At 41.8% G+C, this 16912-nt stretch overlaps 1 protein-coding gene across 1 annotated transcript in view; it reads left to right on the plus strand.

Moving 5' to 3' along the window:
- The first annotated feature begins 3369 nt into the window (after positions 1-3369).
- LOC123504206 (AT-rich interactive domain-containing protein 3B-like) overlaps positions 3370-16912 on the plus strand; it is a 123506-nt gene continuing 109963 nt past the window's right edge. Inside the window, 3 exon segments of the mRNA XM_045254559.1 lie at positions 3370-3511; positions 12061-12411; positions 13111-13434. Of these exon segments, the coding sequence (XP_045110494.1) occupies positions 3476-3511; positions 12061-12411; positions 13111-13434 (711 nt within the window). The 5' untranslated portion in view covers positions 3370-3475.

Here is a 16912-nt window from a genome sequence, read left to right on the forward strand (position 1 = left end):
TTACTTTTAGTCATAAACCTGGTTTTACTTGTTTTTACTTCTTTTAAATGTTTTTATTTTTATTTTTTGTCTTAGCTATCTGTTATTATTATTCTAGAATGTAATGCATCATTTTTACTCTTATCTATTATTATCATTATTCTAAAATCTAATGCATTATTTTTACCTTTTTGTATGTTAATAACTCATGTAAAGAATAGCCATTGTTAATGGAGATAAAGGGATTCTGATTCTGATTCTGATTCTGATTCTGATTCTGATTCTCTCTCTCTCTCTCTCTCTCTCTCTCTCTCTCTCTCTCTCTTTTTATTTTTTTTTATTTAAACATAACTTTATACAAAAGAACATGTACCCAAAGGCGCACTGTCGTGTAATATGCTGTTTTTCTTCCCTCAAGTGCATGACAGAGGTGAGGAATGGACCAAACTTTCTGTACATCAATGTGTTAAGCTGCTAAGTCAAAACTGTTTCACTGTCATAGGCAACAATACACAACACTAATAAAAGAGTACATGAAATCTTGGTAAGGATCAGTAAGAAAGGGATTTAAAGAATAGGTTTTGCAATTTTTTTACACAATATAATGTTTGAACGTGTCTGTATAGAGGAAGAAAGAAAGATGTATACCTGATGGAAGTGAAAGGCTTAGTGAATCTTAGTGAATATATCAGAACAGATACTAGAAGAAGTTTAGCAGCATCTCTTCTTAGTGGAGTCAGTATACGGTTTCGTGTAGAGCTAACTTCTTTTTGTCTTCATCTTTTCCTTTCTCCTTCATAGCCTTCATCGCTCCCAAAGCTGCTGATTGGGTGTCCAGTAGCCTGAGTACCCTTGGCTATTGCAGGACTAGTGTTGGAACCTGGAACCACGCAATTCAAGTATGTACACACACACACACACACACACACACACACACACACACACACACACACACACACACACACACACACACACACACACACACAACATAGCGATTTTTTATATTAATCTTTATAAGTACTCGTACAATACAAGATATCATTATTGCTCATTCCTTTGCCCTTAGTACCATACTGATCAAAGAACATAAAAAGAACGAAAAAAAAAGGCCAAAACCATAAGAAATGTCAAAAAGGGTCATTTAAAATTAGAGGATAGGTGTGTTGAAACTTCCATCTTGAAAGTGTAGTGCTCTCATTGAAAGAGTAAAATACAGAAGCAGATCTAATTCTATTGCCTATTCTTATTGTTTTACAGACTTTCGTTTTCAAGATGTGCGACCGACGCCTGGTGATGTATGGGTTCTCGAAGCTTTGCGAGTTTCTTGAAGCAAATCTCAAGAAGACATCATAACCATCAAGTAGTTCCTTTATTTGTGAATGTGATGCAAATTAGGAAATAAAATGCTTGGGTCTCTCTGATAGATGTCTGTGCATTTGAGTAGCTTCTGTTGTTGATGCTTTCTTAGTGACAAATAATACTTGAATTGAGTTATGTAGTCTAACTAGTTGGTGTGATGCTTGTACTACTAATAATACGTAGTTATAGATCTTCTGTATATTGGTGGTGGTAAATATGTAGGTTCCTTTGACAGACTAAAAATATAAAGTCTAAGTCAGGTTATGTTGTCTGTTCTGAGTTGTGATGTTTGTAGCATGGAGGTGTTGACCTTACAGAGTGGATTGGCGGTGGCACTAGTTACATTTCCATAAGGAAGTGAAGACCCCATATGTATAATAAATTCACTAATTGTGTTAATGTCTTCAGTTTTATTCTGGATATCATTAGAAGACAGCACTGGTGGCGGCACTTGTCACTTCACCAAGAATAACTGAAGGATTTATATAATTCAATTTCCTTATTGCGTTAACCTTCTCATTATCAAGGCATCAGATAAACTCTATTTTGGCTGCCATTAAAAGATTATTTAAATTGGTTTGGAGATATAACTTTTTAGTACTAAGGCATCGGTTAAACTTTATTCTCTATATATTTAATTGGATATAGAAAGTTAAGGATGTAGGAGTGAATGAATTAAGAAGCTGACAGGTATCATAGACAAGATCATATTTCATAACATTTCTGCTCGTCTCACAATTTCTTTCAAAAGACTCTAATTGAAGTTACACAGATTTATAAGGATGTCTTTACTTCTGCAGTGACAGATTACCAAAAATTCTACATTGATAACAGGAAAAATAGTCTTGAGAACCAGGTTAATTATTTCTATTCCCTTTGAATGTAGTCATGATGAGAGGAAGAAGCGTTTGAAATACAGGTAAAGGTGAGAATGACTGGAAGGGATAAAAACACGCTGGAACACCTCAGATACCCAGCGAAAGAGTACGTGTTGAAGCCAAACATCGTGATGATAATAGTTTACCATCAATCCTACATCACTGAAGGAAAACACTCAGGAAAACCCAAATAATTTCTGTGGCATTTGGAAATAATCCTAATGAGAGAAAAAATGCGTTTGAAAGTATAAGGGTCACAATGGAATAAGAGAGATGAAGGGAGAGATGAAGGGAATACTAATCTGAATGTCTCCTCTTCTCCTCTCAGCTACACTATCGCAGCACAGACCAACAAACTTCATAAGGGAAAGAAAGACTTGTCATTTCCATCAGAAAACGTGAAACTCAGTGTTCGTATTGGATATCAGTTACGTATGATTGGCGTCGTGTCTTCATTGACTTCTCCTCCTCCTCTTAGCAATCCATAAACCGTCCCGACCTGAAAAAAAAGCCCTGAACAGCATCACCTTAAAGAAAACACTGGACAAACAGCCTAAAAATTTCTCCTATCACATTTCAGTCCAACCTTGTCTCTCTAACATCACAAAACTCACGATCTCACTTGTCCTGAAGATCCCAGCATGTAAATAATGGCTCGTAATCCTTCTCAATGCCAATCAAGGCTCGTATCAAACCACGCCCTGAGGGAGGTGTCCTCGCTGGCCATCACTGCGGCGCGCAGCTCTCCACTCGTGACGTACTCGGCCCGTCGAGGCGCTATCAAACTGCCATCATTGGTCGATTACGTGGCATCAAACTCCGCCTCCTGTGATGGCCCCGCCTCACCCCACCGATGCCATCCCGGCCCCGCGCACCTATTGGCCACCCACCAGCCTCCCACCACATTGATCTCACGCTGGAAATTATCACCGGCAAAAAACGAGGGATTTTTCTGAGGCGTACCACCTCTGCGCAACATAAAGGACGAAATGACGTGGTTAGTTACTATATCATACGCGTCATTGGCTAGAAATCCTCGTGTTGGAGGTGTGTGATGTGAAAGTTATCTTGACGTGTTGACTTGGTGGCTTCTGGCATCGCAGCCACCTCGGGACGGTACCCTACAAGTCCCGCAGTTGTTATCCGGGGTTGGACAGAGGTAGTGCGAGTGGGTGACTTGTTCACGTAACTTTTACAGTGGTTCCCTAAAATCCGGCAAAATTCGGGTCAAAAACAGAGAGCCCGTCCCTGTGTACCAGATGGAGCACCAGGAGATGGAGGAGGACGGGCGCCTGGTGAGTAAGGCTTGGCTTCACGCGCCGAGCGGTGAGGGAAACAGGCCGGGCGTGATGCAAGGATAGTGGGCGGCGGGCGGAGGGTGTGTATAGGTGTGTAAAGATCCTTGTGAGTGAGGGACAACGCTCGGTACTCAAAGAAAGCAGTAAGCAGTCTCCCATTGTTGTGTTAGGATCGAGAACGTGTGTGTGTGTGTGTGTCTGTGTGGTAATCACTCTGTAGCGGGGAATGACAGTATGAATATGCAAGTGCGTGAGTATTTATCTAATTGCAATGACATGTTAATCCTTTTGTTATAATGTTATCGTCTTTTAACCGAGCATGTGGAGGCTCTCATTGACTGCCACAAGAGTAAACAGTGACGGTTCTTTTGTTATGCTCCGAGTCAAGTCTGAAATGTTAATATCAGCTGCATTTTGTGATGGTTGAATTTTTGATACTTTTCATACTAGTTCAATAGACATCTTACCATACTGACACCTTCACATGACGACTTGTAACTGTAAACACTGCACTGTAACGCTAATCAGTCTGAAATGTTTCTGTCAACTGTATTCTGTATTAGTTCAGTTTCTGCGACATTTGATAGTGCTTTAACGGACACCTCACCAAATTGACACCTTCACATGACGGTTAGTAATTGTGAAAACAGGGGGAAAAAAATGATTAACTTCAGTATTAGAAAACAGGTTATAAATTTCCTTCATTACTGAGAGTTGTCACTGTATTATGTTGATTAATTTATTGTACGACTGCTTGATTTTATTCCGCTACAGAACTGCGATCATAAAGCGCCGTGGTTAATTCTTCAGGTATTCTGGGACTGTAGAGCATAGTTATTTCTTTAATTATCACAAAATCAATGCCATTTCGCCACATAACGAAGTCTCACATGCAGTTAAATAACGGTGAGTGTGTGTGTGTGTGTGTGTGTGTGTGTGTGTGTGTGTATGATCAGCGGTTTCAGTGATAAGTGAAAAAAATAAAAATAAAATAGTGCAGTTATTTATTCAAGTGCATTAATACAGCATACATTTTTTTTTCTCATGTACCTGTTTGAATTTTTTTTCGTCTATCAGTAACAACATCTTGTCACTTTCCATTCATAACAATTTTAAAAACATAAATATTTCCTCGCTGCATAACACTTTTCGTCTAAGATAACACAAACGAGCAGGTGTCCGTGTGTGTGTGTGTGTGTGTGTGTGTGTGTGTGTGTGTAGCTGAACCACTGCCGGGTAAAAACAATGAAGTAGGGATATCAGTGTCTTCGTCTCCCGCGAAGATCAAGTTACCGAAGACTGAGGTAAGGTGAGAGGGGGAGGAAGATATTTACCTCCCGAAACCTTCCCCTTAACACGGTAAAGGTAGCGGTGGCAGTCGCTCCTGTTTTTTCAATATCATTCTCTTTGACGGGATAGAAGAGGCTGGTGAAGGAGAAGCAATATAGAGAAGATAAGTGTCAAAAGAAGATGGTGGAGAGTTTTAAGTTTGGAGTGGGCTGGTGATCGCTTTTAGATGAAGATAGAGATTGAAAGACCAGTGATTACTGAAGACATAGATGAAAGAATCGATGACGTTAGCGGAGAGACACAATAAAGGGGAAAGATGGTATGCTGTATACATTTTATAGTTAATATGTTTGAAATGGGTAAATGAGTGGACTGTGATGAGAAATAAAATGAAATAAAAAAAATAGGAATATTTACTGTCAAAACGTTAGAGAAATACTGTTTTCTTGTTTCCTCTCTTTTTTTTTTCGTGATCATAATCCGTTTATTTTATACTTAAGCCATTGTGATTCTTCTGTGTCATGCAATTATGGAGAAGTGGAGCCATTTTTGAGAGGTGTCAAACTGTAAACACCGTAGTAAATATCTTGAGTGAATTCTTGTTTGTAGCGGAATAAAAATAGATAAATAAATGATGGAGGAAAAATCGCTTATTGTGAGAGTGAAAGTGAGAGTGCATTTTTTCACCTTTACCTGAGCTCTTACATTATTTTTCTTAGATGTTGAACCTGTTAATTTTTCTATACAGATTCAAATATTTTTCTATACAAATTCAATTACAAACAGGAAGTAGCTTTGAAAATATAATTCCAATTATCGCACGTGACTGTTGCGTTATTTTCCTCCGGTTAACATATTACTTATTTTTCTTTCCCTTGAATAAATGTTGAACTTGTTTTATCATCCATTTTTTTTTTAGATTCGAATGCATCCAAAAATTAAATAAAAAAAAAACAATGATTGAATTTCTAAACTACTTCACTATTTTCTTTCTCTTTACCTGCTTTTATTTTTCTTAAACCTCGTTAGGAGAAATTTTGTAAATTGGTAAATTATTTTTTATATAAATTTTAAATGTAGCCAAGTCTCAACACAGGATTCACGAACCAATAATGGAGTCAATAATGTGTTGCGTTGTATTCCGTGAGTTTTGCCTTTTTATTGCTATTCTCGAGGAAACTAATAATGAAGGCAGTAACCACCACCATCTTTAATCAGCAAACATAATTAAAGATGATGCTCGTTGCTGCTTTCACCATTATAGTTTCCTCTTGAAAGAAAGTTATCCCAGAAAATCACCCCGTATAGGATATTGCCTTTCTCTTATACGGTTTTATGGTTATTTGTGTTTCTGTTCTGTCAGTCTGTATTTCCTTTCTTATTTTTGCTCTTTATTTTCTCTCATCTTCTAAAATGAACTGATTTCTTTGCCTGATGTTGCTGTGTTGCCACTAAAACATGAAAATAAATACGGTTTTATGGTTATTTATGTTTCTGTTTAGTCAATCTGTATTTCCTTTCTTATTTTATCTTTTTTCCTCTCTTGCCTTCTGAAATGACCTGCTTTCTTTGCCTGGTGTTGCTGTGTTGCCATTAAAACATGAAAATAGGGTAGAGAAGTAATGGAAGCTGCACAAAATATATCTTACCTGTGTCCACTTATCCTTATCCATGATGTCGTGTTATCTTTTATAGTCAACCAGCATCTATCCTATTCAGAGCCAGTTGCTTATAACCTCAACTGAACTTCCTGTTGTTAACCAGAATATTAGCAAGTAAACAAGCATTCTTCACCACAAATCTAAACTTGAAAATGTTCTAATATCATAAAAAGAAGGAAGAAAATAATGCTCTGATACTGGAAAAAAAATAATCCTCTAATGATATCAAGACGAAAAAATCAAGGGAAGGTTAAGAGAAGAAAAACGTAGAATTCACATACGAAAAGTAGCAACAATTTCTTCCCCCATTTATTTCGTGATTTGTTACGCGGGACGATGACTAGTGTGATATCGACGTTTAAGTGTGACAGGCGGGGAAGACAGGTAGCTGCTGCGAGGGGGAGGAGAGAAGGGAGAGAGAAGGGAGAGGGAAAGGAGAGGGAGACGGGAGGTGAGGAAGGAGAGGAGAGGGAAGAGGGGTAACTGTGCTGAATGGTGACGTTTTTATGGTTGTCTTTTGTACCTCGCAGCCGTTCTCTCTCTCTCTCTCTCTCTCTCTCTCTCTCTCTCTCTCTCTCTCTCTCTCTCTCTCTCTCTCTCTCTCTCTCTCTCTCTCTCTCTCTCTCTCTCTCTCTCTCTCTCTCTCTCTCTCTCTCTCTCTCTCCCTTTCTCTTTTTAACATTAGTCTTCTCTTTCGTAATCCTCTCCCTTAATTCGTGTCAGTCGCGTTTCCAACTTGGTGAGTCTTTTGTCTCTTTAGAATAGTTTCTTGTTCTCTCTCTCTCTCTCTCTCTCTCTCTCTCTCTCTCTCTCTCTCTCTCTCTCTCTCTCTCTCTCTCTCTCTCTCTCTGCATTAGTCTATCCTTCCGTAATTTTCCTTTTTCTTTCCTTTCCTTTCCTTTTCTAAATTAACCATCTTCGAATCTTCAGTCTCTCTTTGTACTTATTCATATTTCCGTATTTTTTCCTTTTCATTTCCTTTCTTTTCTCCCTTTCCTCTCTTCTCTTTTCCTTTCTTTTCCTAATTCAGCATGTATCTTCACTTGCTCGTCTTGTCTCACCGTCTTGCCATCAGCTATTATGTAAGGAAGCAACGCACTGTGCTTGCCTGCTGGAGAACTGAAGGTATCTACTAAAAGCCCGTATAGACTGTAGATGTTAATTTTAACCTCTTCAGTACCAGGACGTGTTTCCATATTCATCCTGTTTATTATTTAGTAATTTTAAACGGCTTCAGAAACTTTTGTGGGAATTAAACTAGTGAAGACTGCATGTGGCCATTAATCTTCTCACCTCCATAGACCTTTCCTAATGTACATAAAATCGTCTAATCACACCCAAAAATCATGGTAAAAATGCGTCCCAGTACTGAAGGGGTTAAGAACTGGCTGACTGACTGGATGGGTGGGTGGCTGGTTGGCTGTTGTCTTCTGGCCAATATTCTTCAGCGCTTCGTGTTCTACCGAGGACTGTTTTCAAAGGCCACACTGATGGTGATTCATATTTTTCTTGCACGTTTGGTTTTTGTTGATGGTGCAGAGATCTTGTAAAAGTATCTCAAGAATCTCTCCATCAATTGTGGGTGGTTTTATGATATGATAAGGAGCACATTAGTAAAATCCTCTTATGATGACTATATTGAGTGTTAAGATCAGAAAGCATTAGATTCACGTACAACACTCACTTACAATGTATTTAAAGCTTTTCCTCAATTAAAGTCTTTTTATGATCATTTATTTCTTCGCCTCTTGTGGTGACCGTCATCAGATCAGAGAAAGTAGGAGGCGTGAATGCAGCAGATAACACGACAGGTGACCACGCCCGTACAATATGGCATGGAAGTGTGTGCCCGGCTTTGTGTCATAGTTAGGCGAGGGTACGAGGCAGGCAGGCCGCGGGGGAGGTGTCGGGCGCCGGGAACGCCCCTCCCTTATTGGTTTTTCATCGGTATGCGCCACGAGGCCTAATTTGGGGTTACGATGTTTCACTCCTTTCTTTTCTCGCCATCCTGGACGTCCATTGTTTTGGCCCGACGACCCGAAGGATCCGCCAGGACCCGCCAGGCATCCCCCGGGTCCACGTCCCCCTTAAGAGTACGGCTGCGATCCCTAATGATCCACAGGGTCCTCCATATGGGATTTGGCTGTCCTCCTACGTGTTGGCCTGTCTTGTTGATAGTGTGGATGAGGTCCTCGCTATATGCCTGCCATTCCCTGCCATACCCTGCTATCCCGTGTCATTGTCCCTTCTCCCAACACCCTGCCTTGCTCCCCTGCCAGCTTGTCCCCCTCTTAGTATACCAGGCCATACCATTGTGCCCCTACCACCTACCGCTGACGCCCTGCCGCCCACTCCGCCAACAATAACAGATAGGCTCCCTGCTGTCATTAAGAAAGTCCCATCCATCACTCCTTACAAGGCTCGTTATGAGGTGCTCCGTGACCTGAACGGGCGGGCGGCGGGGCAGCTTCGGCGTGAGGGGAGCAGCACCTTCCTGGCGGGGGGAAGAGTAACTACGCTGCCGAAGACGCCGCCAAAACACTATTGATCCCGCCTATCCCCGCCACAGCATCCGCGAACTCTCTCTCTCGATCAGACTGGACCGCAGCAACCGGAGTGTTGGCGGTGCGGGAGGTTGCGTGTGGCCCCGAGGCAGGACAAGCGGACAAACACACTCCATATAATTGTTGATCCCTGACCCTTACTCTCAGTCGGCTTACGAATTCACTTATTCCCTGTCAGAAAATCTATAATTTGATGTGTTCGTGTTATTGATGGAGACAGAGAGGAATGGGGATCTTGTTAAACTCTCGTATTTAATCTAACATTCTTAAACATTCCTAAACGCTTTGTTCTCATCAGCATTGTTGTCAAAGGCCACAGAGATGATTAGTATCGGGTTTCCATGTGTGTTTCGCCTATTAATGATGTAAAATTCTTGCTAAACTATTACCAAAATCACGAAAATACTAAATAATCTAAAAAAAATTCCATTACACTCTGTTAAAAGTCGAGATAAGACAGTGTTAACGTTTAGGAATGCAAACCTTAGATCTACAACATAATATCCTCCTTGACTTGTAATGAGGAAATGAGGGAGTGTAGTTAATTTGTTTTCTAAAGATTGATGGGGATTTTCACGGGCATTTTACTTTTTTTTTTTTTATCTTTTCCCAGCTTCCACTTTCATGCCAGAAAAAGGAGAAAAATTATAAGTAAGGAGAGAGAAAAAAAAAAAGAAAGAAAAGAAATGTAGTGTGAGTGGCAATGAACATGAGTTTAGCTGTGTGTAAATCATGTAATTCTCTCTCTCTCTCTCTCTCTCTCTCTCTCTCTCTCTCTCTCTCTCTCTCTCTCTCTCTCTCTCTCTCTCTCTCTCTCTCTCTCTCCTTTTTTCTTGATGTGTCCATTTTTACCTTTTCATCTTCTCTAGTTAATTCATAATTTCTTAAGAGCATTAACGCAAAAGAATTTTCCTTATTCATTACTCTATTACTGTTAGTGTTATCTTTACTGTATCTTTTTCTTTATAAATGACAGATGATTGTATGATATATTGTACAAACAGATATTTCTTTTTTTTATTTTTATTTATACCATGTGGGCTTTTCACGGGAATTTATGGGCTAAAGGGGATACTTTTTAGGGTACCTCCTATCTCAAAGCCCACCTGCTAGGAAACCGTTGCCCCGAGTGAGGAAGCCCAACCTACACTCGGACCGTGCGCTTGGAGACCCCTCGGACCCCAAGGCACGCATGGTTCCACTGCACCACGGCGGTCCTCTGCATTCTTATTATATAGTTAATTTCTCATCAGTATAATTTTTAAAGGCTACACTCAGGAAAAACTGATAAATATTAAAAGATTTCATGATACATTGCATTGAAATACTTTTTTTTATGTTTGTATTCTTGAAAATGTTCTCCTCTCATCACGTCTACGTTATTTTCGAAGACCTTATGAATGTTCTTATAGATTAATGTTCTCTCCATAGTTAAGCATAGTTCATATTCCCTTACATTTAAATGGAAAACTTACCAATAAAAAAGACGAAGCGACGATACTGTACCCCAAAAGCACAAGGTTCTATACGAAAAGAGGCTATAGAGTCAATGGCTGTGTGCGTATCGAAGGCACTATTCACAAGGAGGTAATGTTGTCTGCCCAGCCATTACACTTAAATGGAAAACTTACCAATAAAAAAGACGTTAGCGACGATACTGTACCTCACAAAGCACAAGGTTCTATAGACGAAGAGAGGCTATAGAGTCAGTGGTCGTGTGCGTATCGAAGGCACTAATCACAAGGAGATAATGTTGTCTGACCAGCCATTAAGGGACACGTGTATGCTAACGAGTCTCAGAGTAGCCCCGTGTGTTATCAGCCGGTCTTGTTATGGTCCCTGTTATCCTGTCTTGCTCCTCCTTTTCTCTTCTCTTCTCTTTAGCATTTTTTTCATGGGTTTTGTTATCTTGTCCTCCTCCTCTGTTTTTTTCTGATTCTCCTCTTCCTCCTGCGGTTTCTATTATCTTATGCTCTCCTTCCTTGTCCTCGTCCTCCTCCTCCTCCTCCTCCTCGTCCTTCTCGTCGTCCTCCTCCTCCTCCTCCTCCTCCTCCTCCTCCTCCTCCTCCTCCTCCTCCTCCTCCTCCTCCTCCTCCTCTTCCTCGTTACCGTCCTCTTCCTACCACTTTTGTTATTCCTGTTTTTGAGATGTCTTGATATTCATTCTTCTTTTGAATCACTTAAAGTCCAACGAGAGAGAGAGAGAGAGAGAGAGAGAGAGAGAGAGAGAGAGAGAGAGAGAGAGAGAGAGAGAGAGAGAGAGAGAGAGAGAGAGAGAGAGAGAGAGAGAGAGAGAGAGAGAGAGAACTAGATTTAATACTCTTGGAAAAAAAATAATAATGAAAGAGACGATAAGGTGAACTCTTTGCTGTCAGATTTGTGTTGGTAAATGTAAAATTTTATCCGTCACGCAAAAATTAACACTCATCTCTTCACGAGACAAAGATCTTACTATGACGCTCAGCTCAGGGATCTCCCAGACAGGCAGACAGGAGGGGCCGCAGCTTACAAAGTGTACACATGTTGTAGCCACGAGCGGATGCAAGGCTTCAATAAACACTGGCGCTTGTGTTGGCACGCCGCTGGCCCGCCTCAGGTCTTGGGGAGGGAGGGAAGGTGGCACGCAGTAATAGTGTGTCCTCAGTCTTCTGCAGGAAAACAGAGTAAATGTCGATTCATATTTCAATTTTTCTCATCTTCAATAAATTCAAGAAAGCTCTATAACGTTGATATTCCTGTTTGGTATGCAGTTTCAGATGACAATACCATTTTTATTTCCATTTGATCCTCTTATACAGAAAGTTATTGACATCCATGTTTAGTTGGTATTCAAATTATGACTCTATTTCTCTGAAACACTTATTTAAGACTTATTTTATTTACCTCCATATGTCTTTAATACTAACATCGTTGATATATATATATATATAAAAAATAATAAAGAGTCGATAATATCATGAATTCATCTTTTCTGTTTTTCTTTATGTTCTTCAGTGTACCTGCCTGACGCTCCCTCTCTCTCCCTTTCCAGTGCATCAAGAGTGAGGGCGTGACCAGCATGGAGGAGGACAACGGACCAGTGGGCATGGGCGTGGGGGGCATGGGTATGGGGGGCAGGGACAGCCCTCTGAAGCCCGACATGAGCATGGTGGAAGGAGAGGATATTCTGGCCAAGCTGAAGGAGCAGGTGTCTTCTGCAACCACCACCCTACTGCCCCCCTCCGCCGCCCTGCCGCCCCCGACGCACTCCCCCTCACACAACCTCAACAACAACCACAATAGCACTAACAATAACAACGCCAATAACAACAATAACAACAACAGTGTTCATAGCATATACGATCGACTCCACACGCTCCTGCAGGCTAAGAAGAAAACGGAGGTGAGAGAGAGAGAGAGAGAGAGAGAGAGAGAGAGAGAGAGAGAGAGAGAGAGAGAGTCTCTTAGTCAGTCAGTCTTGCCAAACGAAGTGTGAGCGTGGGATTGTTGTATGGGCGTGTGTGGTCTGCTCTGGGTGTGTCTGTGGGTGAGGGTGTCGGTGGAGCGTGGTGTGGAAGCGGCGGTGGCAGTGGTCGAGGTGGTGGCGGAGCGTGGCGGGAGGAGGGCATGTGGAAGACTGACTAACGTTCCTGTACTGAGGGATGGAGCGGTGCAAGTCTTGTGTGTGTTCACCTCTTTGTATCAGAGTGACGGGAATGGACTCAGTCATCAGGTTTTTAATGCTGAACTAATAAGAAGCTTTGAGGTTAAACAAGTTTAGGGAGAATGATGATAGGTGGACATTATATTGTAGGACTGTGACTGCCACGAGTATTTCTTGATCTTGGCTTCTTGAGATCTTGCTAATGTTCCTATGTTCTTTTTTTATAAACAGAATTATCATAAAAATATGAATGAATAAATGAGAAAGATTAAGAAATGGAAGTAAGACGGAGGGATGAAACAAAAGGGACAATGAACGTTAAGTGAAAATAAGGAATGTTAGAATGAATGAATGAATGTGTGTCATGCATGGTGTTAAGCCTTAGCATCGCGTGTTGTGAGTGGTGTGCCATGCTGACGCTGTGTGTGTCTGCCGCAGGAGGACGGTGACGGGGAGGAGGACTCGCGCGACCTGGTGCTGCGGGCGGAGGCGCTACACCGCCAGCGGGAGTCGCTCTTGTCGTCGCCACAGGCACTCATGAACGCCATGCGGGGCGGCGGGCCGCCCTCGCTGGTGCCGCCCGGGCCACACCTGCCCTTCATCCCCAGCACGGTCGGCCTGCCGCCCACCACGCAGATGCCGCCCACACCCGGCTCGGCTGGCTCTCGCGACTCCTCGGGCAACGGCGCTCGCACGCCCTCCCACACGCCCGAGCCACACCAGAGTCAGCAGTCCTGGAGCTTCGAGGAGCAGTTCAAACAGGTCAGCTGCTGAGATGTATACGGTTTTGATCTCTCTCTCTCTCTCTCTCTCTCTCTCTCTCTCTCTCTCTCTCTGATAACATGACCTGAAGGACCTGATTTGTGATTTGTTTCTGTGAGTGCATGCAAAGATCACCATGAGGTGTTGATGCAGTCGTATCATGACAGGCTCGTAAGCTTTCCAGGGTTTTAGGAGTGCAATATTATGGTGCAGATTAATGAAGCATCCTTGATTATATACAATCATTGAGTGATATTTGCTTCTTACATAGTGGAGCGCTAATGTTTTGTCCTCCTTTCATATCCTTGACATATAGCACTCATAGTTCCTGAGAGTCGGTCCATCACACTCTGTTCTTTCTACACTTTTACTCCCTCACTATGATTTCAAAGTAACTATAAAGCTGCGAATGTACGTACAGTTTAACCCGCTGAGATCGTATATGTCACTATTTCCTTTCGTGGTTTCATCAGGATTTCTTCGTGTCTTTTCTCTTCTTGTGCTTTTAATACTTTTCAGTTTCACCTCCCTTCCTGCCAGTTCCTTTGCGAGAGGTCTTAATGTGATTATAAATTGTGGATGTACGAGCGAGCATGCGCCATATGATCCTTTGTTATATTGCGTTTAGCTTTTGTTCTTTCTCTCGTCTCATTTTCATAGTGTCTTGTTTTCTCGCTCCTGTCTTCATAATTTTTCCTTGTCCTCGATAACTTTTGCCTTTTATCGTATTCTTATTTATCGCTTCACTATGAACGTACTTGCTTGCATATATTCCGTGGTTTTATGGAAGTGTATATACGTATATTAGTGCTGGTATCGTTCCTGCAAATATATGTATAAGAGTACGTGTGTGTGTGTGTGTGTGTGTGTGTGTGTGTGGAGACGCTCGATGCAGAAAATTGTTGTTATTTCAGCCGTATGTAGTTTTTATTTTTTTTATTCTCGATGAACCATGTGTAGTTCAAATTATGCAGTTTTGTGTTGTTTTGATGTTCTGTGATAAGTTTCCCTTCACTTCTCTCTCTCTTTGCCCTAATTATCTCTTACTTTAATGTTTTTTTGCTATGTTATTGAAGCTGTTTACTTTATATCGATATTTTGTATAGTAGCGTAATGAAAGGTCTTATAATCGATGAACGAATGTCTGTGTCACAAATTTAAGTTATTGCGTGACTGTTGTTGGTAAAGACGGTGTGTGGATTGCTGCTTAATGAGGTTCAAGGCAATAATTACTGAGGAGTTACGAGAGTCATGGGAAAGTAAGACAAAGGCCTGCATTCTTAAACGCTTTGTCCTCTCATGACATTACTCACCGAGGCTACAGGGAAGATTACTGGAACTCTCATGATGTTGGAAAGATAAGCAAACACAGTAAATCCTGTGAAGAAAATAGAAAAGTATACAAAGCAAAAACAAACACTAAGCTATTTGTACAATTAACCTACAATATATAAATAACCAGAGACAGAGAGATAATGCGTCGACTGAGATAAGGCGTCGAAGTGTTTGAGAATGCTTGAATACCGTGCAAAGTAACGCGTAGGGAGTTCCCGGGTGTGGCGAGGCGCGCGAGGTCCACAGAGCGTAACAGTTGGACGTGTATGTAACCTCGAAGCGCGGCGTGGCATTGGGCGACCCGGGCAGGGATGGTGCGAGCCAGCGAGCGAAGCAGAGGTCGATTACCACCAAGACTCGTCCTTGTGACTGCGACTCGAGTGCAAGGGAAGACCGCCCACCTCCCCCTCTACATTACGACGCGTGTGCAGGAGGAGAGAAAGAGCTGTTTTGGCGTGTCGGCGCGGTGGTGACTGTGTCCCTCTCGCTCTGTGCTCGTCGGTTATGATTGGTGTACGGGCGTTGACTCCCTGCCGAGGACGGGTTTGGCTGGGACTTATCGCTAGCGGGAGGAAGGCTCGTATTGGTGTGTGGGCGTGGCGGTGTTTACAGCCGTCGTGCCCGCGTGCTTAGGTCATGATATGCTAATGAAGCAACAACGAGTGTCAATCAGCGAGTCTCCACCGCGGCCCCCGAGCGCAGGTACCAACACCTTGGTCCCCGCGGCACCGCCAGGACACCACCAGACGCAACACTTCTATTAGCATTCTTGTCGGTAGAGAGCAGGACGCCGTGTTGCGATGCGTTGTGTTGCACAGTGCACAGTGCCTGCAAGAGTGCGCAGCAGAGTTACAGCAGCTGCACAAGACAGTCGATATGCTTTTTAGGGATTGTTTGTTTGTTTGTTTAACCCTTTCAGTGATAAAACTATTTTTCTCATAATCACTTAAGACTTTTCAGGTACATATTTTTGTACTACACTCTTTTAAACAATTCTGTAGCTTAAGAAAGACAAAGTTAACTTCCCATTCAGTCTATTCTGTGTGTCCATGCAAACAGTTCTTTACAGTGTTCTGAGTGCCAACAAAGGGAAACCAAAGCACTGAAAAGAATAAGAAGATGACCAGATGTTGCGCGTCTGATGAATGTTTGCAGATTTATTTGGGTGTAAAGTAAAGACATGTTTTCATTGGTCAGTATTCCTCTTGGTCATTTATCTTCGTGCTGCCTGAAAACCCTGAAAGCTTGAGTGCTGTGTGAATAAAAGCACGTGATAAATTTCCCCAATTATATTACACACACACACACACACACACACACACACACACACACACACACACACACACACACACACACACACACACACACACACACACACACACACGCACACACACACATGCGCGCGAAGGATCTGCAATATCATCGTCCTTTTTTTCTTTCTCCTCCCACTTTTGCATGAAGATTTTAACGAGACTTGTTCATGAAAGGGAGGAAAAAAGAATGCGAGGAAGAAGAAATGTAATGTAATTATCGTATCTGCACTGTCACCATCACTCAAGGGTTTGGAGCAGAAAGATTTTTCCCGCGCCAAGAAATATGATAACGTTTGGTTTGTATAATACTTTAATACTGTATACATTTACCGCAGTGCTCACTAAGCTCGGGACATTACCTAAAGCTCAGCGCGATATACTCTGCTCAGCTCAGTTACTCTCCGTCTCAACTCAGTATAGAACGATGCAATACTGTGCAAAACAAATAAAACATATGATAGAAAATACATGCTACGGTAGACATAGATTTTAGTTGTATGCAATATACATATTTTTCAACTATAACGAAAAAAAATATGTCGCAAATTTCAACTGTGTTACTGAAAGACACTGACAGCAAAACGAGCGAGTGTACAGATAAAAACCAGTCAGAATATACAATACAGTAAAACGAAATAGAAATACGAGTTGTGTTACGAATACAATGCAATACACATACAACACAAAACTTTATTAAAAGCCCTAATTCGACCCTACCTTCTGCTTAGTACAAACAACATCAACCACCACCCAAAGCAACAACAATTCTTCTCCTCACCACGACTTTAACCCCTTCAATACTGGGACACATTTTTACCTTGAGATTTGTG

The sequence above is a fragment of the Portunus trituberculatus genome, chromosome 15, assembly GCF_017591435.1.
Source record: "Portunus trituberculatus isolate SZX2019 chromosome 15, ASM1759143v1, whole genome shotgun sequence".
NCBI classification, from domain to species: domain Eukaryota; kingdom Metazoa; phylum Arthropoda; class Malacostraca; order Decapoda; family Portunidae; genus Portunus; species Portunus trituberculatus.